This window comes from Rhinolophus ferrumequinum, chromosome 11 (genome assembly GCF_004115265.2).
Source record: "Rhinolophus ferrumequinum isolate MPI-CBG mRhiFer1 chromosome 11, mRhiFer1_v1.p, whole genome shotgun sequence".
In the NCBI taxonomy this organism is placed as follows: Eukaryota; Metazoa; Chordata; class Mammalia; order Chiroptera; family Rhinolophidae; genus Rhinolophus; species Rhinolophus ferrumequinum.
This window is the reverse complement of record NC_046294.1, coordinates 1944033-1969517: the sequence shown is the minus strand read 5'-3', so window position 1 is coordinate 1969517 and position 25485 is coordinate 1944033. Positions and strand designations below refer to the sequence as shown.

At 58.2% G+C, this 25485-nt stretch overlaps 1 protein-coding gene across 1 annotated transcript; it reads left to right on the top strand.

The window, feature by feature from the left end:
* Positions 1 to 3792: 3792 nt before the first annotated feature.
* CDKN1C (cyclin dependent kinase inhibitor 1C) lies at positions 3793 to 6173 on the top strand. Its single transcript, XM_033119102.1, has 4 exons — positions 3793 to 3956; positions 4137 to 4756; positions 5254 to 5388; positions 5485 to 6173. Exons 1-3 carry the CDS (start codon positions 3841 to 3843, stop codon positions 5385 to 5387), a joined length of 870 nt encoding a protein of 289 aa, XP_032974993.1. The 5' UTR covers positions 3793 to 3840; the 3' UTR covers position 5388; positions 5485 to 6173.
* The last annotated feature ends 19312 nt before the right edge of the window (positions 6174 to 25485 follow it).

The following is a 25485-nucleotide window of genomic DNA, read 5'->3' as shown; positions in this document are numbered from 1 at the left end:
AGTCGGCCACCAGGGGGCAGCATGCGGCCGGGGACGGCACCGCGCGGCCTGCTGGGCTCCGCCTCTCCCGCGAGTGTTTGCGATCACAACCGCAGTGTCCTCAGCGGTGAAAGGAGCCCCAATATCCACCCATTACGGGGCGTTGGGGAAGAACTAAACCCCACGAAAGCTGGGTGCGGGTTAACGGGGTTCTTTAACCTTCCTATACCTCCGTTTCCCCATCTGGAAAACGCCCGTGTCACTCACACATGGGAGTAAGTGGTGTCTGTAGCCGACAATCCCGAAATTCTAGCGGATTAAGACGCAATAAAAGTTTGTTTCTCATTTCCATCACAGCCAGGTGGTGTGCAGAGGGCACTGGTGGCTGTACTCTGCATGGTCATTCAGAGCTTCTGCTACCTAGAGGCTCTGCTGTCCCCAGGGGTCCCTCCCTGGATCCCCATCTGGCCAGCAGAGGCGGAGGGGAGAGGACTGGTTGGTTTTGAAGGCCAGCCTGGAAGTGGTGCAGGGACTTCTGCTCACGTTTTGTGGCCCCAGCTGGTGGCATGGCCCCACCCACTGCAAAAGGGCCGGGAATTGGGCCTTGTGCTCAGAAGACAAGGAGGCGGCTTGGTGAATGCAGAGTTTACTCCTTTGGATGGTGTCAATATTATGAGATATACATGCAAGATGACAGAGGGGGCTAGGTGCTTATGACACCCCCACAAACAGGCTCCCCCGCCTCCAGACATACAGGATGTGGGGTGCTATGGAAGCCCAGGGGCCTATCCTTGCTGGTCCTGGGGGCCAGCACCCCTCCACGGTTCTGCTGTTTGCAGCAACACAGAGTACAAACATTGTTCCTTTTGTTTCCTTTCTTCCTTCGTATATATTTTTAATTACAAAAGTAGGGCTTCGTAGTATCCAGACAGATGTTTGCTTGCTTCAGACCCCTAGGGGTGGTGAACTGGGCCTCCCAGGCCCCAGCCCCTGGCTGTCCTCCCCCAGCTCTGTCCCTGGCTGGAGGGGGAGGGACCCAGCTCCATTCCTGAGGATCAGCAAGTTTAGTAAGTTGGTGGTTACCATCCTTGATCAAATTCATGGTCACAGACTTAGAGAAGGTCACCTCCCTGTCCTAACGAGACTTAGAGAAGAGGTGGCCCCATGGCCCCTGGAGAAATAAAAGTAGGAAGCCAGGCAACTGGAGGAGGAGAGTCGGATCTGAACCCTGCTCCTTCCCAGGTGTGTGGCCCTTGCAGCTCCTTTCCCTGTAAAACAGGTGAGGTCCAGCAACTGCCACACTGTGTGACATGAGGCATATAGGACATGCCGCTAGCAATCCTTGGAGACAGGACTCAGTGTCACATGCTGCTGGGTTTGTCACTGTTGGGGGCGGGTGGGAGGGCTGGGATTCACCTGCCTGAACTAGCTGGCACTCATGGAGGTGTTTGAGTGAGCACCACAGGCAGTGGGGATGGTTCTCCCCAGCCCATCCACACATAGGTAGGGTCACATGGAGGTTTGGTGCAGGGTCAGCTTTTGCTCATTTATTAAGCGCACAATAGGTCCCCTGCCCTTAGGTGGCACAGGGCAGACAGATGCTCATACCACAGAGCAATCCCTGCCAGGGAGGAGGGCACAGGGTCCCCTGGGTGTCCAGAGCAGGGCTGGGAGCGGGGTGGCTTCCCTTCTCATGGAGGGGACATGGCCTGGAGCCCGAGTCTGCACTGGGGGAGGTCCAGAGCATCCTGATCTCTCGGGAGATTCTGGAGTTCATGTGGTTCCAGATTTTGTGGTCACTGCTTGTGGCCCTGTGCACACAGGGAAGGCTGGTACGGCCGTGGCACCAGGGCCAGGAAGGTCCTGCCTCCTAACCCCAGGCCAGGTGATATCCGCCCTGCCCAAGAGGTCCATGGGCCTGGGGAGCCTTGTCAGTGTCTCTGTTTTCCTGAAGATACAGGATTGCAGTATCCGTATGTTGTGGGAAATTGGAATAGTGCACAGATAATAAAGAAATCAACACCCCCAAAATTGCCTTTGGTTCTGCTATCAAGAGCCCAAAGTGGCACCCCACCTGTCCCTCACCTGGGTTGGTACCCTCTCCTGTTCGTCACCTCACTGCGAACCTTGCCTCCCCCATCCTCATTCAGGACACATCTGCATGTTATCAGTGTACTATCTACCCCCAGGGGTCCTGCAAACCCACCTGACCCTCCAGGGAGGCAGGCTGGTTGGGGTTGGGTTGGCCTTACTTCTCTCCTCGATGGGCTCACGGGCTTACCTGGGGTCCAGAGCTCAGGGCTCTGCCGGATCCTCTGCTCCCAGCCCAACAGGCCAGACCAAAGGGAAAGCAGCAGGAAGTCATGGTGTCCTGTGGCCTGTCCTGGCTGGGATGGCCACTGGAGAGGACAAGGGGTTGTACCAAGGAACGCCGTGTGGGGGAGAACGGGCACAGGCCCTGGCGGGTCCTCCCCTTTCTGGGCTGGCCTCCCCATCTCTGACACTGTGGTAGGGCCCTCTGGTTTGCATGTCCTGGCATTCTTAGGGGTGTCCTTCCCCAAACACCAACAGTATTTATAGGGCACAACTGAGGGAGTGCTAGTCTTCCAGTATGGTGGAGGAGAGGTGCGTTTCCTACAGTAGCAAGAGCAGGGCTGCCTGGGCTGCTGCTCCTCCCCATGGTGGTGGTGGGTGCTCCCCAGGGGACAAGGGACAAGGGACAAGGCTGGCCCAGAGGATCAGCAAACCCAGTCAAGGTCCTAGGCGGGGTGGGGCCAGACTCACCCCAAGGGAGAAGCCTCCAGGGCCCTGTCCAATACCCCAGGCAGCCTGGGCAGTCAGACCCGCTGCCTGGTGTGGCCCTACTCAGCCTGGAGTGGCCTGGCCCAAGTCTGAGGGGTGCTGGACACCCGGTCGGTAACATGATGGATATGGGCCAGGATGGGCTCAGCCTGTTTCCCAGCCGCTGGGCAGGGACGGAAGGGCCCCAAGAGCTCCAGGCTTCAGACCGGGGCTCCAACGGGAACTGAGGGGCCAGCTCTCCCGGAGCCTGCCACTTCACCGCAGCCTGGGGGAAAGACTGGAGCTGACCTTCCCTCTCCCTACCCCCTTCCGCTCGAGGGCCTTAGGGCCAGCAGGTGTGTTAGGGCTCCAGGTGCGCGGAACCCTACCAGGACACTAGCCCTGGGAGCAGCAGGCCGCGCGGGGGCAGCCGAAGACCCCGTCTCGCTCCAGCCAGGGAAGAACTAGCTGAGGCGGGTTAAAGCCCCGTCAGCTGGCGCGGGAGGCCCAATGGCGAGCGCTGGCGGCGGGCTGGGCGCCCTCGAGGGGCAAGTCGGTCCTGGCCGGACGCCGGGCCCGCCGGAGGCTGTCGTCCGCAGCACCAGGGAGGGCGCGCCGGCCGAGGGGGGGCACCCGCGCCGCCACCGCCGCGCAGCCCCCGCCTGCAGACAAAGGAGCCCGCCGGGGGCGGGAGCGGGTGGGGGGGAAGTGGGGCGAGGGGGCGGGGCACAACGGTGTCACGTTACCGCCCGCAGCGCCCTTTAACTCTGGCCCCGCCCCGCTCGGCGCCGCCCGCGCCCCGCCAATCGGCCCGCTTGCCCCGCCCGCCCTCGGGTGGGTGTGTGCTCGCGGCCAATGGGAGGCGCGCGGGGGCCGGGCCGCTGGCGGGGCGGGGGCAGTGCGCGGCCGCCAATCCCGGCCGTGTTGTTGAAACTGAAAATACTACTTATGCTAATCGCGGCGGGGCCCGCGAACCGGGGGTGGGGGGGGAGCAAGGGGGGCTGGGGGGTGGGACCCTCGCGTATAAAGGGGCGCGCGAGGGCTGGGCGTTCCACAGGCCAAGTGCTCTGCGCTCGGTGGATGCCAGCCAGGCTAGAGCCAGCCGAGCGAGCGAGGACAGGCACTGAGGGGGCGCGGCCGCCGGCCGGACGACACAGCGAGCGAGACGCAAGAGCCGTCCACCGCTCGACAGCCAGGTAGCTGCTGCGCCCAGCCTCCCGCCTTGTCCCTTTGCAAATGCAGACTCCGACTGCGCGGGGTTTCACTTGCGCCGGGCCTCCGCCCTCCCCTCTCCTCTCCTGTCCTCCCCACTCCTCTCTTGTCCCGCGTCCCGGGCACGCGCACCCCTTGGCCACGTCCGACGTGTGTCTCTGCAGCGCATCGGCAATGGAGCGCCTGGTCTCCCGCCGCACCTTTCCTCCGTTAGTGCGCTCCAGCGCCTGCCGCAGCCTCTTCGGGCCCGTGGACCACGAGGAGCTGAGCCGCGAGCTGCAGATGCGCCTCGCGGAGCTGACCGCCGAGGACCAGCGCCGCTGGGACTACAACTTCCAGCAGGATATGCCGCTGCCGGGCCCCGGGCGCCTGCAGTGGACCGAGGTGGACAGCGAATCGGTGCCCGCCTTCTACCGCGAGACGGTGCAGGTGGGGCGCTGCCGCCTGCTCCTGGCGCCTCGGCCCCGCCCGGACGGCGCGGGCGCTAGCCCGCCCCCCGGGCCGCCGGCCGAGGAGCCCCTCGACGGCCTGGGGGAGGCGCCGGCGTCGCCGTCCAGTGGCTCGGCCGCGGCTCCCGCCCCGGCTCCAGCCGCGGCGCCGCCGGAGAGCGCTGAGCAGGAGGCGGGCCCGCCGCCGCGCAACCAAGAGCCCCTTGCTGAGCCGCCGCACTCAGGGGTCTCTGGGCGCCCCGCGCCGGGCACCGCCGCCACCAGCGCCGCCGCTGCCACCAGCGCCGCCGCCGGGGGCGCCGCGATCAAGAAGCTGCCCGGGCCTCTCATCTCCGGTGAGTCCCGCGCGGCCCCGCCCCGGCCCGGCCCTGCTTTGTCCGGCTGGCCGGGCTCCCCGGCCCTCGGGGGCCTCACTTGGTCCCCGCCTCCTCCCGTGGCATTAAAGGGCCCGCAGCGCACAGGGCGCGGCTGCGCCCGCACCCGGTCCCCGCCCTGTTGTGCTCGCCAGCCGCGGGCTGGAGCGGGAGGGATGCGAGGGCGCACTCTGGCCCCCTCAGAGTGCGGTCCTCGCCTGGGCCACTGGAGCCCCTCCCCCGGCGCGTCCCGGTGAGGCAATCGCGGCGCGGAGGGGGTTAAGTGCGCGGCAGCCCCGGGGGGCTTGGCCGCGGGACAAGGGGAAATGCTTACACAGCACATTGCGCGGCGACGTAAACAAAGCTGACCCGCCGCGGACCTTGGCGCGGGCGGGGACGGCGCCCCCACCGCGGCCAGGTCCCTCTTGGGTTCCCCGGCCCGCCCAGCCCTGACCAGCTGCGCGCGCTGTCGCCCGCAGATTTCTTTGCCAAGCGCAAGAGACCCGCGCCCGAGGCCAAGTCGTCCAACGAGGTCCCCGCGGGATGCACCGCGCCTGGCGGCGCTCCAGCTGTCGGCTCCGCGGAGCAAACCCCGCGCAAGCGGCTGCGATGAGGTGAGTGTGGTGGCGGGGGCACGCGGGGGGGGGGTCCGCCCCACGGGGTCCTCTCCGTCACTGTCTTGTCCCGCTCACTGCACCTCTCTCCCGCAGCCTCGCGCCCAAAGAGCCCTGAGGGAGCCCGCTGGGCAGCGGACAGGAGAGGAGCGCTGGGCCTCGGCTGGGACCGTCCATGTAGCAGCAACCGGCGGCAGCTGCCACGGAGCAGCGTTCGGTTTTGTGTTTAAAAGTTTGAAAACTGTGCAATGTATTAATAACGTCTTTTATATCTAAATGTATTCTGCACGAAGAGTACACTGGTCCCAAGGTGTAAAGCTTTAAGAGTCATTTATATAAAATGTTTAATCTCTGCTGAAACTCAGTGCAAAAAAATGAAAAAAGAAAAAAAAAAAGGAAAAAAGAAAAAAACATGTATATTTGTACAAAAAGTTTAAAAAGTTATACTAACTTATATTTTCTATTTATGTCGAGGCGTGGGCCGCTCTGCCACGCGATAGCTCGGTTATTGGTTATGCCAAAGGCACGTCACCCGCATCTGGTTATCCACAAATGTAAATTTATTTTTATAGCGGACTCTGGGGGGGGTCGCCCACCAGCCGCAGCTGCCGTCCCAGCCCATCTAGCTTGCAGTCTCTTCGCGCTTTCGCTGTCTCTTTTATTATTATGATTATTTTAAACTTGAAGACAAATCTGTTAAAATGGTTCCTGAGCCGTCTGCACCACTGCCCCGGCCCCTCGTCCGCCGGGTTCTAAATAAAGAGGCCGAAAAATGCTGCAACTCAGCTTTGTGTGCTTGTACTGACTCCAGCTTCCCCCGGCACCCCGAAAGTTAGGGAGATAGTATGGGACACAAGGGGCAACCCCAAACAGAGGGACTTCGTCTTCTCAGGGCTGGCCCACACCCACCTGCTGCAGGCCCCTACTGTAGGGATGAGCGGCCCCGCCCTGGATCTGCATTTGTCACACACACACCCTCCCCCTGTGCCATACCCCATACTCCAAGACAAACACCCACACCGCAGGGATGAGCCAAGATGGGGCTCAGGGGGGCACCTGCAGTGGGTGGGCCAACACCAACCTACCGCCGCCCCCCACTTGGCTGAAGTGCACTGGGGACTTGCACAAAATGGACCCTAAATGCTCCAGGGTCCGCGGCCTCCCTGGGCTGCTGCCACTCGGGTTGGGGCCTAGGACCCCTGATGTGTTCATGGCTTTCTCGAGAGCCGCACTGGGGGAGGGGCAGCCTGAAGGCCTGCGGGGAGTGGGGAGTGGAGAACAGGGAAGCGCCCAGCGTGTGGTGGGGGTGGGGAGCTGGGCTCGCCGCTTCTGTGGAAGAACTCCAAGCTGGGTCCACCCTGCGCACCCACCAGCCTTCTGGTTTCAAAGTGCTTCCTTTTAGTCAAAAAAGACTTAACATTTTTTTATAGCTAACCTATAAACCTCTGGAAATGATGGCTTACAATGGAAAGGGTGACATACAATAGCCCAAACCGATGGCTAACAGTATTTTTGCTGGTGCCTTGGAGAACCGGTGGTGTCTTTTATTAAGTTCCCAGTTTGGAGCTGATGTCCCCCATGGCTCAGGCCTCAATTTTTGAGATGCGTGTGGACGTGTAGTTAACTTCCCCCAATTGCCTGAAAGGGCCTGGGAGGAGGGAGATGGGGCCTGGCCCCAAGGCCCAGCTGGGGCCAGATGCTGAGAAAGGCCCCCCGCCCCAGTGAGCTTGTGGGGCCTCTGCCCCCTTCAGCTCTGCATCCGCCTGGTCATAACCCTGGAATCAGCCCTGTGTAGACCTGGCTTCAGCCTTCAAACTTCTCCTCTGGGGAGGGGGCCTCCCTCAGACCCCTTGGGTGACCAGGCCGAAGCACACTTTGGCTGACAGGGAGGATGGCAGTTGAGCTGGAGAGGGAGTCTGCAGGCACTCTACCTAAATTAAAAATTGTACTGATGACAGAATATGGAGGGGTGGGCACCTCACAGTCCCCAAACACGATGGCTGCACAGGCCTTCTCCTGCGGGCTAGGCGGCCAGGGTCCTGCCCAGCTCTGGGGCTCACAGCCCTGGTCCCCAGGCCAGGAAGCTGGTGGTGTGAGGCCACCTGCCTCCCAGCTCTAGGTTTCTTTCAAGGGTGCTTTCTCCAAAACTCTGAAGGCTACGGATGGACGAGAAGGTGACCACTAGTGTTTCTCAGATATCTGTCCCCAGGGCAGCAGCTGGCAGGGGATACCAAGAGGTCATCCTCCATTGGGAAAAAGCATTGGATTTTGAATCTCACGTGTGACCCTGGGCACATATGGCCCTGGGCAAGGCCTTCTTTCCCTCTGTGGGCCTCAGTTTCCTGCCTTTGATGTCCTGTATGAGGATAATCATGGAAATAATAGCATCTCACGGCACCATTGCAAAGCTCTTTGCTCATCTGGGCGTGCCCTGCCATCAGGACAGGCCCTTTCCTCTTGGTCCCCAGGCTTGCACGAGCCCAAGGCACCTGACAGATGGCACGAACATGGGGTGGGTCTGCCCTCTGTCACAGTCTGACGCCAGCTCCACTGGGGATCCCTGATAATGATAATGCCAGTCACAACCATGACAGGGGACATAATCGCTTCCAGCACTGGGTCCTTTCTCTGCGCCAGACAAGTGCTGAGCACGATTCATCCTCAATCAGATCCTACCAATATGGCCCCACCATCTTCCACCTATGTCTAACGAGGAAACTGAGGCAGGGAATTACCTACCCAAGGACAAGCCACTGACCTTGGCAGGGACGAGGGACTTTGGACCAGAGCTGCCAGGCTCCAGAGCCCCAATCATTGCAGTATCCTGTCCCTTGGAGGCTGGACACGTGGGGGGTTGGGGGGAGCCAGGCCCCAGTACTGTGTAAGGGGTGTGATTTCTTGTGTGCACACGGAATGCAGTGCCTGGCACACACAGTAGGCTGCAGTGAACCTTAGGGGCTACGATGATGATTTCCTTTACTGAGCACGTGCTATATGCCAGGCACGGTGCTAGGCTCCATAGAGATGGCAGCTTCCCATGGGCCAAGCTGGCAAGGCAAAATAGAGAGCCTTTAACCTATTAACCGACAAAGCGGTGACAGCCAGGCAGAGGCTGAGAAGGGACTGCCCTGGGCAGTGGTGGGCACAGTACTCCAGCTGGGTGTAGAGGGAAGTGACGGTAGGAGATGACAGAATGTGCAAATGTGGGACGGAACCTGGAGCCTGGAGCTGAGTGAGGACAGAGGCTGAGAGGGAAGCAGGGTGAGTGTCGAGCCAGACTACGGGGTGGGAGAGTGGTGACCAGGGGGCTGCTTGGGGACAGCCCCTGGTGTGGCCCTGGCCCTTGGCTGGCTGGGCCTGGGGGTGAGGATTGGGCCTGCACATGGATTAAACATTATTCAGTGTAAGAGGACCTTTTGGGGTGTGTCTGCTGGACCTCCCCACCCCACTCCCTGTCATCTCCCTCTGGTCTCCTGGACCTTCCCTCAGTCTGATGGGCTAGGGCCAAAGGTTGGATTTTATCTGCAGGTGTGGGGGCCCTGGAGGCATTGACGCAGGGGTGACAGAAGCTGAGGGGGCTTATAAACACCCTGAGGCTGCTGGGTGGAGGGACAAATGAGGGCCAGTTAGAGGCCCCTGTAGCCATTCAGGCTGAGGTACCAGTTTGGCAAATATTCAAGTGCTTCCCGCATGCCAGACGCTGCTCTGGGCACCAGAGACCCAGTAGTGAATGAAATGGACACGATTCTCTGTCAGCAGGAGCTGCCTCTATAGTGGGATGTGACACAAAAAAACCTGGTAAATGAGCTATAGCCAAGGTGATAAGGGTTTGGAGTAAAAAGCTGAGCCGAGGCCAGGGGCCTATTTATTGTTCAGAGCAGGCCAGTCCAGGAAGCCCCCTTCCAGCCTCCCAGCAGGTGACATCTGTGCTTGGCTGAGGGGTGGGAGCCAGGAGGATTAACTGGGAGAAGATGGTTTCAGGCAGAGGGAACAGCCTGTGCAAAGGCCCTGAGGTCTGGAATATTCATGGGCTAGTGGGCCCTGGGGGCTGGAGCAGGAGGTGGGGGTGGGGAGAGTGTGAGATATAATTGGGAGGGAGATCTGGGGGGACTTGCGGATGGACTGGATCAGGGCGGGGGTATGGGAAAGCAGGCAGGGAGGCCTGTGAGGTGTCTGGTTCTGGTCCATTCTCTGGGAAGCCTTCCCAGAGAAGGGGAGAGCAAAGGGTCAAAGCCGTTTCTTTTGGACATAAATTGTAATGCAGGCTACACCTGCCCGGATTTCTACTCTCACCTGGACCCTGGGGACACCAGGACACATGCTTAGTTTTTGCAAGAGTCCTGCCAATGAGGCATCAGCACTCCATGTTACAGGTGGGGATAGCGAGGCTCAGGGACCCAAAGCACGTGGCCTAGGGTCACTCACCGGCAAAATACCCAGACAGACTGCAGCCCCGGCTGCGTTCACCAATACTGTCTCAAGAGGACTGTTTCTTAAGTAAATAAATAAATACATTATTATTATCTAAGTCTATATTTTGTCCCACCCCCTGGACAACCCCTGATCTTTTCGCTGTCTCCGTAGTTTTCCCTTTTCCAGAATGTCACCTAGTTGGAACCATACCGTTTGTGGTCTTTTCAGATTGGCTTCTTTTAATTAGTGATACGCATTTCCTCTGTGTCTTTTCAGGGCTTGAGAGCTCATTTGTCTTCAGCGCTGAATAATATTCCACGGTCTGGATGTCGCAGTTTTCTCAGCCATCACCTGCCAGAGGGCATCTGGGTTGCCCCCAAGTGTGGGCAGTTATGGCGACAGCTGTACAGCTTTTGGCATGGGCATCCGTTCTCAACTCCTCTGGGTAATTCACCCCAAGAAGCGTGCCCCGGGTCGTCTGAGGAGTAAGTACAGGGAGCTTCGTTGGAAACCACACGCGTGGCCTCACCATTCGGCATCCCCTGAGCCATGAGTGAGAGTTCGTGTCCACACATTAGTTTGCAAACTTTTCTCTTGTGTGTACCACACCGACCACCAGTTTTTAGGTGAATTTCAGACATAAATGAAGCTCATTACAATTTAGACACCAAGACAAGCATAATTAAAATGGAGCACTGCCGACGGTGGCTTAGGCCACGCTTGGTCAGTCCCTGGTCCAGCTGGCTCTGTGAGGATTGTGTTATTGTCTAAATAGTTGCTGCCTTGCTCTGTGGGAGGATTCTGTATCTATCTCCTGCCTGTTGATATCAGAGTTGGCCACATGACTTGCTCTGGCCACTGAAATGTGATTGGTGTGACATACGCCACTGCTGAACAGAAGCTGCACGAGCCGGTGTATGGTGCCACCCTTTTGTCCCTCTACTGTGAGGCCAGCAGGCTCCCGATAGGGGCCGCTCCTCCCACCTACATGCAGTGGAACCCAGCCACCAGGGCTGGGACTGTCCACCACAATGGGACTGTCATACTGAGTGACAAATTCTGCTGTAAGGCACAGTGCTTTTTGTTATGCAGCTAAAAGTCAACCAAGCTGACAGAGACACCTTCTCTGAACATCCCAACTCACTGCTTCAGGTTTCCAGGAATCAAAGCACATTGTTCTGGCAACTAGGACACATGTCCAGGAATGATGGACCCCTCCCCGAGAACTATGTTCCGTGTCCCCCAAGTGCTAAGTACAGGCCTGTCACATTTAACGGCTGGGCGGCAGAGATTTTCAGCAAGTGGCTGGGTCCCGTGTCCTGGTGGCCTGTTCTGCTGTCCTGTTTGTACGTGCTTTAAAAAATGTCCAGTGGGCGAGGCAGAGAGCAGTGGGCGAGGAGCTGCAGGTGGGACACACAAGCCTGGGAGACCATGGGCGGGACAACAGTTCTGCATGGCCATTGGGACAGTGACCCAGCTTCTGACCGCACCACTGGGTGTGGTGGCCGTAGGCTCATCGTCACCATAGGGGTCAGTCGTCCTGGGGCACAGACTGGTGACAGACTTCCACACGGATGAGATCCCATGCAGTCACGTCTGCCTGTTTTCCACATGCCACGGCCCAGGCCCAGGCACGGGGATGGGGCACTGACTCCCACCGCAGGAGGGCTGGCAGCTGAGGGCTCCAAGGAGTTTTCTCCGTAACCATAGATGACCCACGTCCAGGGATAGAGGGTTTGGGGGACAACGCCTGGCTCCTTGTCTTGAGCAGACAACTCTGAGGGACCGTGCCGGGTCCGGGCCCCCGAGGTCCTGGCTGAGACCTTTGTCTCATCTGCGTCATAGCTCAGCTCCGCCCTCTTCCCACCCTGCTCCTCCACTCCACAGGGGCGGGCAGGAGAGAGGCCCCCGGGGCAACTCATGCATACGCACACACGTGGGCATGCCGACACAAACACACACACGGACACACACGGCACGTACGCAGAGACACATGGACACACAGACACGCACGCACATGCCGACACCGACAGACACACACGGACACAGACGCAAACACACACACGTCCAGTAACTCATCTTGTGTCCGTCTTTGATGAAGGGGGAAAATTGTCAAGATTTAGGAGTGGGTCACAGTCTCGACTGAGCAGTGTGTGCATGGTTGGGCAATGGCTGATTCTGAAATTTAAAACTGGTGTGGTTTAGGTCCTGAAGTGAGTGTTTTAGGGGTAGTCAAGATAATGATTATGTCACGGGGATATGCTTCTTGAAATAAGGGGAAAAAATGGCCTCTCGTGGCCTTAGTGGCATCAGGAAAAAATGCTTTGATCTTAGCCAGCACCCGAAAGCCGTCAGGTGTGGGCCCTTCAGTGTGGAGGGGCTGTGTGTGTTCACCACCCCTCCCGATCACGACCCCAGCTGTATTACTCAATGCTGGGGGTAAAGTCAGGTGAGTGCCAGCATCCGCTACTTCCTTCCATCCGCAGGAGAACGTCATCCATCCGTCCCAACGGGCTCTTGCCAAGTAAAACTGGTCCCTGTGTTTTGTGGTTTTAGAACAACAGTGTTGTTTATACCTGTGACGCTAGGAGTCAGGAATCTGGGAAGCGCTGGTGGGGAGCTTTGCTCTGCTTGAGGGGGTGTCAGTCAGGCTGGTTTGGTCAGGGTCGGGGGATGGTCTTCCAATGTGACTCAGCAGACTGAGGAAGTGCCCGCTGGGGCCTCAGGTCCTCCTCCTGTGGCTTCTCCAAGGGGCGGCTTGGGCTTCCTCACAGCATGGCAGCTGGGTTCCCAAGCACAGGTTCTGTTCAAGCAACCCTAGGAGCAGCAAGGTCTCTAACAGCCTAGCCTGGGAAGTCCAGGGCTGCGAAGACCACCACGATCCAAGGGAGGGGACCCACGCTGCTGCTCCAAGGAGCTTGCAGCCGTCTGGGCACGTACCCTTCCTGGCAGTGCCCAGCACGTTCCCGGCGCTTTCCTTCAGGACTCACAAAACAGTTGTTTCCTAAATTAAAAACCAAATTGTTGTCCTTTAGCATGGATTTTCAGGAATAAACAGAAAGGAAGGTCACTCAGCACTTCTCGTGTTTGAAGTGACCAAACACCAGGTGCGGCTTCCTGCTCAGACATCAGAGCTGGGTCCAGGCGAGAGGCAGCGCCGCGGGCACGTGTACATGAGTGCATGGACCCCCCCTCCCAAGGCCACTGAGACGGCGCCATGGCAACACCTGATAGGGCACGCTGCCAGCAGCCCAGCCTGCCTTCTTTTATCGTATGTGTGTGTATTACACATATACACACATATACATATTTGTATGTCATTTCTCTCTTTTGTTAACTTTGTAGCTGGTTTTATAATTTTTCAGCAATAGTAACAGTATCCCTTGTACCTCCTTTAAAGAAATTCTTATGGGAACTGGCAAACAAACACGAAATTAATAGGGCAGTGCCCTGAGTTCCACGCGCTCAGCAGCCAGCGTCAACATTCGTTAAGATCTTTTCTGATCTTGTCCATTTGTTTCCCTCCCCCAACTTTTACTCAGTGTCTTTTTAAAGCGATTCCCAGACTCTGAGTCCTTCCACTGGCAAATCCATCCTTGCAAGTGGACCCGGCATCGTTTCTGCAAGTGCCACGTGGACCCACCGGGCGAGGCAGCCGCCGTTCCTCCCTCGTCTTCAGGGCAGCGTCCGTCAGCTTTGACCCAAAAAGTGTTCCTTCCCTTTATTCTAGAAGGACGCTGTTGGGGTTCATGGCAGGCCCTGTGCTGTGTTTGAAAATGACACAAAACCATTGCCAACCTCATGCCACTGGCACGCCAAGTTTCCTGAGACCCTGGACAGGGGACCAGTCCAGCAATGTCCTGTTTGCCTCACTGGCACCCAGAGGGCCTCACTACTTCCTGGCTGCTCTTTGGGCTGGCCCTGCTTGGTGGACAGTGCCTGCGTGTAGAGGACATTCCACGCTCGCCCTGGAGTCCCAGCAAGTCTATATGCTTTTCTGAGCCATTGGTCCACTTTTAGTGACTGCCATGGTAATACAAATGTCACACATGCCAACCATCACGTGCAGACAGCGGAGGGCATGTCAGAGGGAACTGGCTGCTCAGTGGTCCTGACTGGTCAGAGGGGCACATGGGGTCACCTTTGTGGTCTGTGCAGGAGCACAAATCAGCTTCTGTCCTTGGAAACTGCCACCTGCCTGCAGCAACTTCCCAGGTGTGAGGGTCTGAGGCTGCGTCCAGTGACCTCGCCTCCAAGGGGCTCTTAGAGTGGGGATGAGGCTGTCATCGGTGGTACTGGGGCCCGTGGCAGGGGCTCATGGCTGACGTGGCAAACACACAGGGGGTTTGTACCAGTCCCACCTGGCGAGGGGGCAGTTGGAGGAGGGTCACGGCAGGATGTCTTCCTGACTGTCTCCCATTTATTCGGGACTTCCCCTCCTTGCTGGGGTCTGATGCCCACCTCCCCTCTCTGAGCCACGATTTCTCCTCTCTGAACAGAGAGTCTCTGAGGGCCTGTCTAGCTCCAATGTTCTTTGGGTCCATGAAACCGTCGGTGGTTTGAAATCTGTCCCCAACAGACACTGTCGTCTAGGGCGGGCCCTGCCCCCCCACCAGGCCCTCCTGGACTCAGGCTTGGAAGGCCTTAATTGATAGGTCGGTGGGAAGCAGCCACCCACCCAGGGGCTCTGGGGGCTTTTTGTTCTGATGGTCACATGGGGTTTCTCTCCCAGCCCCTGCATTCTCAGGCCTGGAAAGGCACACATGGCCAACAGCAGAGCCTGAAGCCTGAGGGTTGTGGGTGGAACCTGGTCTACAGAGGCTGCAAGTGACTACCTGTCACCTGGTGTCCACTGACTGAGGCTTCCTTGGGTGAGGGGTCCTGCTGCACCCTGACTCTCTCCCAGAGAGCACTCTCAGTGGGCAGGGACGACCCCTAGGCACGTCACCTAGCTCAACCCCTTTTACAAAGGCAAGTGTCTGTGTCCTCTGTTTTCTGTGCAAACCTCCCTCAGCCCTGTGCTGGGAGATCCTTTTGTGGCCTATTATACCCCAAAGGGGCAGGAGCTGGTGTCCTGGGTCCCAGCACCCAGTTCTCAGCATGCACTGAACATACTTTCATAGCTTCTGATGGTGCTTTAAGCCCAGAAGCATGTGCCTGAACAAAAACGAAAGACAGAGAGAAAAGAAAAGAAAGAAAGAAAGAAAGAAAGAAAGAAAGAAAGAAAGAAAGAAAGAAAGAAAGAAAGAAAGAAAGAAAGAAAGAAGACGAAGGAGGGAGGGAGGGAAAGACGGAGGGAGGGAGGGAGAGAGGGAGAGAGAAGGGGGAAGAGAAAGAAACACCATTTGAATTCTGTCGAATGACTTTCCTTTGTTTTTTCTAGTTTTGTTGTCATTTTGATGGTTCATTTCAGGGGTTTTCTTTCTCAGTTTTATACCTGCCGCTTTGGGGTCTCCTGGAGCCAGGCTTAGGGAGCAGACCCCAACAGCCCCCCCCAGCGCTCCTACCCTGGGAGAGGCTTCTGTGTGCTCAAGGTGCCGGACGCCCCCAGCTCCCCACACTCCCCTCACACCTTCCACCCTGCTCACTCCACCGTGGAAGCAAAATGAACAAAACCTGCCTGCCCAAAGAGTAACAGAAAAATAAAGAACCCAGGTCTGGGTGAAGTTTCTCTGCAAGTTTCCATGGGGAGATGGGGCCTCCCAGCCAGGAGCCTTCCTTGGGAAACTCGGTCTGAGGCCAGACGGGGCTGCCCCCTTGGAGGCCCGGGGAGAAGGTGGGGAAGGTGGGAGGAAATTGAGTTGGCTGGGCCGCTGCACAGGGAGGAACGAGCACTGGCGTCTGGGCGGGGCACTGAGGAGGAGATGCAGCCACGCAGCCTGGCTGGTAGAAGTCACTCGAGGTCAGAAATGCCCAGGCAGGAAATGAGATGCAACTTGTAAAAGACATCAAAGGAAGTGGAAAAACATTCTTCTAATATGTCAGGGAAAGGAGAGGGAGTGGGGAAAATGCTGGCCCTTTATTAGGGGAGGGAAGGGGGGTGATAAGAGATGGCACTAGATCCTCAAAATAAACATAATTACTTAAAAGCGGGAGCCAGGGACCTGGGGGTGGGAGGGAGTGTGTACCTCTCTGCAACCAGGAGAGCCAAGGGGCAGGCTCGGAGCCCTCCAGATGTGCCCCGCTGCCTGGCACCTTGAGCAGCATTTAGAGGCCAGGCTATCTCAGCCAGTGTCTCCAGGCCCAGGGATGTGGGGTTCGCTGGGTGCACACTGCAGGTCACCAACGCCTTGCCAAAGACCCAGTAGCTGAATGCCCTTTCCCGGAGGAAAACCGCACGTGAATCTATGTGCCAACACTTGAAGATACCTGAGAACAGTTCGGTGCTAAGAACACATCCAGGAGCCTGAGTCCAGCTCTCTCCATAGAGAGAGGCAGGCTGTCTGGCCAACCGAGAGGATGCTGCCATGGAGGGAAGAGCTGGCCTCAGCACCCTGTCTATGGCCAGGCACCACCCCTGCCCTCTATTCAGGTCGCGCGGCCTAGCTCCAGTGCCCACTTGCAGTTGGCTGACTGGAGCAGGACCCTGCTCCTGACTCTGTGGGCTGCACCCCAAGGAGAGTCTTCCTCACCTCTGGGCCCATCCCACGTGGCATTACAGCCCCTGCCGTAGCTCTTGACCACTTCCTGCCTGTCTCGCCATGGCTTCCACCCTCCAAGGAGGGAGCTTAAAATAACATCTGGGGAGATACAGAGAGTGTGTCCTTTCCAGCTGGAGGCCTCAGCGCAGCTTCTGAAAGGGCACATGGATAGGAAGTGCAGGTCGTCCTGGGCCTGGCACCCAGGATGGGCAGGGTGTTGGGTCCTGCTTTCAGGGGCAATCAAGTCCCCCACTGGGCTAGGCCTTGTTTAGCAAAATGGGGCAGTGCCCAAAAACGAGGGGGTGCTGCGGGGTTGCTTCTCCCAGGCCCTGGGGGAGCAGTGGGGAACCTGGGGCTCCTGGCAGGGCATTCTCCTCCGCTCCCAACATTCTAACAGCAGCCACAATAACAACTGCAGTTCAAAAGTTCAAGAATCTGGTTCCGAGGCAAGCCCGAGAGAGCACCGCTGGGTGCGTGGGTGCCCTGCAGGACGGACAGTGTGAGAGGGTGCTGGCCCCCAAGGGGACAGCCACCCTGCGCCCAAGACTCTACGGTGGGAGACAAGGGTGGGTTCCCGCCGGGCGGGGCGCGCAGGCGGCAGCGCAGGGGCGGGTGGGAGCACGCGGCGGTGCCCCGCGGCCCTACCCGCCTGACGGCGGACTCGGGGCGGCCGGCGGGCGGGAGCCTCCCCCTCCGGGCATGGCCGCGCTGGGTTCGCCGGTCCGCGGGGAGGGGCGGGAAGGCAGCTGGACGCGGCGGCGATTTATGGGCCTTTCAGCCGAGCAGGTGCCTCTTCGGGCCGCCCATTGTCTCGTCGGCCTCACAAAGGGGCTGCTGCCGCCGCAGTGCCGGCCCCCGCTGCGGCCTGCACGGGCGCGAGGGCCCGGGGCGCGCGGGCCATCCGTCCGCCTGCGCCCACCCGTCGGTGCGTCCTTCCGCGCGACCTCCGTGCGCCTGTCGGCGGGGAGCAGGCCTTGTGCGCGCGGCGTCCATCCCTGGGCACTACCTGCCTGCCCCGCCCGCGGGAACCCCGCACCCCGACCGTGTGCCCGCGGCCGTGGCGCCCGCTTCTCTCGCGCCGTCGGGCACCCGGCTCCGCCCGGCTGGCACGGCCCGCGCCGCGTCCCGGGTGCACACACAGGGGCCCATTCTTCCCGGCTCCGCGCAACCATATGGCAAATCCTCGTGGGCACAGCAGCCCCCGCTCATTCAGGCGCAGAATGTCCCGCAACAGGGAACAATCACAACTCTGTTCGCGTCTATTATAGATGCGAACGGGCGAGAAAAAAAAAATCATTTAACTCCAAGAGATAGCTAATTACCAACCATATGTGAGCCCGGATTCAAAGCCATGCTGAGGAGTTCATTCTGAATCGGGCGACTTTATTAGGTACAGAAGACAGATGTCCCGACAGCACACGCATCACAGAAAATCGTGTCGGGGAGTTCTTGAAATGTCCGGGAGAGCTCTTTAAATATTAAAGACCAGCCCTGTTGATGGGCTGGGCAGGGGTCCTCTGGGAGTTCCAGACCCAGGAGCAGGACGTGGCAACAGCGACTGTGGCAGACGCTGGCCCCTCCCCTCGGTGCTCAGGCGCCTGCGTCTCAGGTGCTCTGGGGGCCCAGGGAGGTGCAAAGGGAACCCCACGCGCATTGATGGCTCATTGTGTTCTCTGGCGCCTCCAAGGGCCAGGGGATGGCTTCGTGAGGGCATCAAGGCTCCACTTTGCCCCAAGGAAGGCTCTAGAAAGAAGCTGCAGTTGGGGGTGTCTGGTTACAATGGCCCAGCCAGAGCCCAGCTGGGCTGTGGGGACAGCAGATCTTCCACTGGAGTTTACTGAACGAACGAATGAATGAATGAATGAGTGAGTGAGTGAGTGAGTGAGCGAGTGGCAGCCAACTCACTAGGAAAATCCCTTGGGGGATGGGGGTGGGGACAACAGCGGAAGGAAAGCAGTCCTGATTTCTTTACCAGGAAAAAAGCCTCCGGCCTTGAGCCTCCATTCTTTGAGGAAGGGTAAAGAAGTCTTGTTAGAGAGAGAGAAAATCTTTCTGTTTTCCATGCAGTGCAATTATGTTCCAGCTTTTTCTCCTTGTTATTCTTTTAAGCCAAATGTATGAATAAAAGGATTATTCCCCGCCCCCCAAGCCTGTGGGGGCCACTGCCGCCCATGGCTTCCGCATTTCTTCTGTGAAAATAAGTGAGGTCAGCTGCCACTCAATTGTCGCAGCATATATATTTGAAAATTTAAATATTTGAATCAAAGGACGAGGGGGGATTTGCATTTCTGCCCAACGAGAGGCACAATGGAATGGGTTCACTGGGAGTGAATTGTCCCCTCGCGGGAGGAATCTGCACAAAGGCCGCCAGTGCTCTCCCTTTTGTTTCTTCTGCTTTTGTTTTGCCTTGTGTTTTTCTTTCCTCTTACCCGCTCCAAACCAGGAGGTTGTTTTCTGAGACGTGGTGACTGACTTTGGTTTCGAGGACATAAAGAAACATGGAAAAACTCCCCAGAAACGCTCACATCAGAAGCCTCTCTGGCACAAAAGCAAAATTTAATTGAACATGTGCCGGTGGAAAAAGAGATACGGGGGACTCCCGGTGCCACTAGAATGGGCTAATCAGCTGACTCCAGCTGGACTGGATGAGGCGCTTAATGAAGGCCCGGTGAGTGGGAGGGAGGCCCAGCGTCCTCCAGGCAGGCCCTCATTCTCCAGGGCACCCAGCCTCCCCATCCACCCCAGCCAGCCACATCCAAATCACTGTCCCCAATTAGCATGAGGGCACAATGCCAACCGCTCTGCACATGGCTGTTTTGTCTTGGCCTTGGAGGATGGCATTTTGAGGGACTCCCACGTTCACCACGTGTCCCTAGGTGTTGGGACCACGCTTCTAACTGAAGCTAGTTGGGAGGCAGCTTACGGCACTCGGTCAGAGGAGGTCTCGGAGCTGGTGTCAGGCGGGGTCTCAGCTCCGGCTCCCTGCATAAGAAGGCAGGACATGGCGAGGCCAAAAAGGAACACCAACCGAGCCATGGATGGGGGAGTCATACCACTATAGTCTCGCTGGCGGCTGGTTGGAGACACAGGTAGCAGGCTCCACACGATGTACAATCCGCCACCTGTTTTCTCTGCAACCAACCCTCTCCTTGCTAACTGCAATCCACTTGCTAGCTCGGCCACATCATTTATATCAGTGGCCAATGGCTCACTGGTTACAGCTGATGGCCAACTAGTCACAGCTGATGGACTAGTGCGAGCCCGCACCTTTCCACGTGAGGCCGAGAGCCTGGAAACTGCTCTCTGGGACTCCGTCCCCACAGCCGGGCATGGGTGGGAGTTTCTGCTGGTCTGGAGGTCTGGGGCGTGGTCTCTCTCTCCACCCTGGCTGTGTGGGTCTGGACAGGGTGTCTTGCCCTCTGTTGAACAGGGGTGGGGTGAACGCTGCCCTATGAGTTTGCTGTGGCTGCTGTAACAAAGTCCCACAGTCCAGGTGGCTTAAACAATTTATTCTCTCCCGGTCCTGGAGGCTGGAGTCCGAGAGCCAGGTGTTGGCAGGGCTGGTTCTGAGGTCTCTCTCCTGGGCGTGTAGACGGCCGTCTCCTCCCTGTGTCCCCACACGGTCGTCCCTCTGTGCGTGTCTGGGTCCTGACCTCCTCTTCTTACAAGGACGCCGGTCTTACTGGGTGCGGCCCACCCCGGTGACCTCATTTCAACAGAATGACATCTTTAAAGGTGCGATGTCCAAATACAGCCACGTTCTGAGGTGCTGGGTGTTAGGACCCCAGCATCTGAGTCAGCCCCTGACACTGGCCTTCCAGCTTGGGCCCCCTGCCCTGCCACCTGGGCTGCCCACTGGTGAACTGCCTTGCGCAGCCCTGGTTCGGTGTGCGGGTGAGGCTGGGGTCGGCGTGGTGACTAAGGTTCATGAGTAATGCAGGCTCCTGGGCCTCCCACATTTCAGAGAGGCCTCCGGTAGCATCTGGGGACCCTATCCTTCCAGGCCCATCCCCCTCCCCTCCAGGCTGGATAGTCTCCTGGGAGGATGGGAGTCCAGAAATGGATGCTGTCTCACCCCCAGCCTTCCCCCGCACACACACACACACACACACACACACACACTGAAAATTGAGGTCCCAGGCTCCTTGAGACCCGGCTCTGGCCCAGGGGTACAGGGAGACGGGCTGGCAGAGCCACCTTGAGGGCACAAGCCCCCTACCAGGGCCTTTGAGTGGCCATTTTGCTAAGCCCCATACCCCTCAGAATCACGTCTCCTTATTTGTGTCTCTTGTTCCTGACTCTGGCTTTCCTTTTTTCCTCTCTTATCACATTCCTGCTTTTCCTTCTCTTTTCCAAATCCCTCCACCCCCCCCACCCTAACAAATTCCTATCCACAGGATGACCTGAGGCCAGAGCCCGACATTAACATCTATTCTCACCCCGCCACTCTAATGCTGTGTGACCCAGACACGTTTTTGGCCCTCTCTGAGCCTTGGCTGGCTTGCTTCATGGAAAGTAAAATGCTGACGGGTCTTGCAGACAGAGTGAGAAGGAGCTAATAAAAATGGCTGAAAAAACACTCCAGGCATTTAAAAAATGTCACGTAATTGCAAAATAATAACGATAACAACAATATACTTTGGAATTTTGCTGGAACTGAGAGTAGGCCCCAGTGGAATTTGGCACGAAGTGGGCCTGCCTTGGCCTCTGTCCAAGGGGCTTTAGTTACTGAAGTGCCCCCAGGACTCCATCCTGAGGCAGCCCCTCGTGTAAGGTGGTCCTGCCGCTGGGCCCTTGTGCAGGGCTGGGGCTCCCCCACCCCCGGGGCCAGTTTGCAGCATACTTGCCACGCCCTCAGGTCACGTGATTGGCAAACCAATGGTGCTTTTCATTTCTTTTTTAATTCCTAAAATGAAAATAGCCTTATATTTCCTCCTGATTGTAGAAACATCATATACTCACTGTAAAAAGAAAAATGCAAACAATACAGAAATGGATACAAAAAGAAAGTAAAAGTTCCCCCAGATAGATTCTCCACCCCCGCCCCCCTCCCCGCACCCTGGAGAAAACCATGGATGGCAGTTTGGGTTTGTACACAATTTGGGGACCCACGTTTACATTTTAGGCCTAAAGCACATACTTTAGTACGTATTTTTAGCATTCGAGTAAATCTATGTATACATACATATATACATATGTTGTTTTAATTTCAAAATATTTAACCATGATGAGAGGTTAAGAGACCCATCGTGTGAGTGTGGTAAACAAAGCAGCAAATGTTGGGGAGGAAGATTTCAGCGCCACAAGCAGCTGGTGACGGTGCCGTTGGGAGAAGACGGCTTAGGGCTTAGTCATTGTGTGAAGAAAGGCCCAACTCGCCGGGTTGCAGGTTTAGGGGCGCTGTTGTTGAGGAGCGGCAGTGCAGAAAGGAGGCAGACACAGACCCTCTAAGGAAAGTGCACACGAGCACAGACAGGGGACCCGGTGAGGACACCTTGTGGGGTGGAGGGGCACTAGGCTGCCCAGGAAGAGAAGATGGAAGTCTCTGATTCATGAACTGACACCAGGGGGTTGGGACCAAACCATGTTTGTCTCAAAGGGATGTACAAATCCTGTCTGAACTGCTTCCTGGAAAGAAATGAAACGGGCGGTCTGAGGGGGGCACCTGTTATTTCCACATTGATAGGAAACGTTTCCATCTCGTGACCATGGAAACTTCCATGCTGCTCCTGGCGCTGCCCCGGCCCCCCAGTCTTCCCCTGCCCGTGGCTCGTCACGGGGCTGGCACAGATCCATGGCCAGCAGGCCAAGCATCAAGGGGTGGCTGGGTCCTCCGGCCCTGGCCTGAATGTGAGCCCCATGATGTCCCCAGAGGAGCACTGAGCCCTGGCTGGGGTGTGGGCCAGTTTGAGAAACCAGGTGAGGGAGGGGCCTGGGACCATCGGGAAGAGCAGCCTGGAGAAGGAAGCATCTAGGAGGAGGTACAAATGGAGAGGGTGGTCGGGAAGCCGCTCCAGGCAGAGGGCTCAGCGTCTGGGTGCCAGGACTGGGTTGGTGGCAGCTGGACCAGCTCACCATTTGTGTGACTTCAGGCTCTGTCGAAGGGTCACCCTGTTGAGGTGTGGCAGCCCTCTGTCTGAGAGATTACAACAATTCAACAGAAAATCTGAGGAACAAGCGGGTCCCTTTTCTTTCTAATGGTCGTTCAGCCTGAGTTGCATGTCCCAAATATTTGCTGGCCCAGAAACTGGCCCTCTCCCCTACTTCACAGCTCGTGGTGGAGCCGTCCACCAACCACCAACGTACAGGGTTTGTAAGTTTGCGGTAAAAATACTAGAAGGTCACACAGGGACCATCTCGATTATTCTCTCACTCATTCATTCTCCCAGTCATTCATTCATTCTGTCTAGATGTTCTCCGGAGCCCAGTCCTGCTACTCACACTGTCCACTCCTGGACCCCAGTGTGGTCAGGCCTGAGCAGCTTGGGGCACAGTGCTGCAGGGCTGGGGACCTCAGCATGCGGAATCGCCCCTCACTCGGGCCAGTGGCTCCATGGGGGGGGCCCAGTTCCTGCTGGGGCTGGAGATAGACAATGCAGGAGGCTGGGCAGACCGCCAGAGGTTGTGCCCACCATAACCTGCCCCATCTCTGTGTCCAGCCAGGCCTGGGCATCTGTTTCTGGCTTGAAACTGGGGGAAGGGCATCTGTCTGCATTCTGGCTGTTCTGGTTGCTGGGAGTGTCCTAGGAGCCTGGCTCCAGTGAAAGGAGGTCCCAAGCCCCCCAGGACTTACCAGGCCGCCCCCAAGGACCGCTGGGTGGCGGAGTTTCCAGCCAGGGTTGCCAGGGCCTGGCCTGGACAATTCCACAACCCCCACCTTGCCACTTCCCACCAGCCCGGCTTGCCACTTGCCTCGCTACCGTCCAGAGCTGCCCCTCCCTGTGCCCGCAGCCCCCACCACTTCTAGCACGTCTGTTTGGAGAAGAAAGCGGCCAATTTGTTTTCATTCAGAATCACTTAAGATCCCATTTTGGAGAAATGAAAAGAGAAAAGCGCGCTTCCCGCGCCTGGCCCGCTGGGTGCCCGCTCGTGCCCCAAGGCGCGCTGGGGGGCGGGACCGGCGCCCTCTCCCTCCCCACCCCTACCTCAGGCCCTCATCTCCGGCCACGGCTCGGGGTCGAGGGCAGCGGCCTGGCCGCGCGCATCTGCATGAAGCGCACACTCGCGGCCCATCTGCAAAGGCGCAATTAAACGCAGGGGGGGTGGGCAGCGGGGTAGTGGTGGTGGGCGGGGGACCCGACGCCCGAAATTAGCATTTCCGCGGCCATCTGGCGCGAGGAGCGGGCGCGGCCGGACAAAGGGCGCCGGGCGAAGGGAGAGGCGAGTGTGCCGCCGCATTGACCTGCAAATGAGGCTTTGTCAGCGCATTAAAGCTGGCCAGACCCCCGACCCCGGACCCGCGCCCCCGCCAGCACGACCCTCGGCCCCTCGCGGCCCAGGCCAGGCCTGGCACCGGGAGTCCTGGGCCCGGCTCTATCTGTACAGGAGGCATGCGGGGGAGCTAAGGGGCATCCCCCGCACCAAGCTCCCCGCCGAGCAGGGTGCTACCGCCCTGGCCAGCAAAGGCCCTGGGCGTGGGTGCCGGATCCCTCAGCCTCTCGGGGCCTTTTATTGCCCTACCTCCCTCCTGGGCAGGGTTTTCTGGGACCTCCTGGGTAGAGGCCTAGCAGGGGTGGGGGTGCGAGGGTTGGGGGAGGAGTTTTATGCTGGGGAGGTACTAACCGCTGGCTGGCTGGCCACCTGGACATGTCACCCTGTGGTCTTTGATGCCCTAAATCTTTGAAAACAGTGACTTCCAAGGGTTTTGCAGGCCTTCCACGTCAGGAAATCGTTGGCAGTGGTCATGCTGGTGACCCGGGCTCCAGTGACAAGCCAGCACTCACGATCTGGAGGCTCTTTCTTTGTTTCTTAGGACCAAGCCCTCCAAGAGTTTGAAGTGTGTGAGGACTGGCATTGCAGGAACTCCACGAAGGCTCAGTGGGTACAACAGGCAGCAGGAGGGCCAAGGTTCCAGGAGGCAGGGGCAGGACTGGGAGCCCAGAGACAGCTGCCTGGGTCACGTAGTACCTCTCTCAGTCCCCTGGACTTTCAACAGCGCAGACTCTGGACACCCTCCAAAGCCTGAGAGGCAGTGTGAGGCACAGAGGACAGTGTGGCTGTCTCTGGGCCTCAGTTTCCCCAGGTGGCCAAACGGAGTCTCGGTGACCCTGGTCAGGGTGGTGTCCTTCCTCTTCCTCCTCCTTTAGCACTAGCTCCGGGCATACCTGAAGGGGCCCTGTGTGGGGCAAAGGGACCCTGGCTCAGGCTGAGGGAGATGGTGAGGCTTCCTAGAGGAGGAAGCCCTGAGCTAAGTCTTGAATGAGGCAGGGGGAGGGGAGAGGGACCATTGCCCATCCTGGGTAGGCTGGGTGGGGCTGGGGCCTGGGATTCTTGTCCGGGTACATGAGGGAGGACGCTGGAGATGCAGGTGGGCAAGGGGTCCTGAGGCTGTGGGTGCTGGACTGAGGCATGATTTGTGGAGGTCCTCAAATAGCTCCCTTAGCAGGGGCCCGAATTCTAAACCCTCCCCAGAAAGGTCTCCCTCGGGGCTCAGGTGAGGTCTTCTTCAGGTTCTCCTCCTGGAGTGCTAATGCTGTCAGAAAGAGCAAGCTGCAAGTGGAGGAGTCAGTAACACTCTAGTGAAAAATAACCTGTCAGCTAATTTTCTTAGAAATTGGGGGTCCAGGGACCAGTATTGAACACTGACTCTCTTGGACAGGTACGCTGAGAAGGGGGGGGGTGGGCGTGCCATGGATCCTGCACACCCTGACTGTTGATGTGGGGGCTTTGGCTATCAGCCATCCCCAGGGTCAGGGACCCCCTCTGTGATGTGGCTGAGAGGCTGGTGGCCGCATCCTGGGCCATGCTTGTGAGGTGGGGCAAAAGTTTCTGGCCTGGGAGCTCTGAGAGCGTGGGTGGGGCACTTCTGTACCTGGGCCTTGCA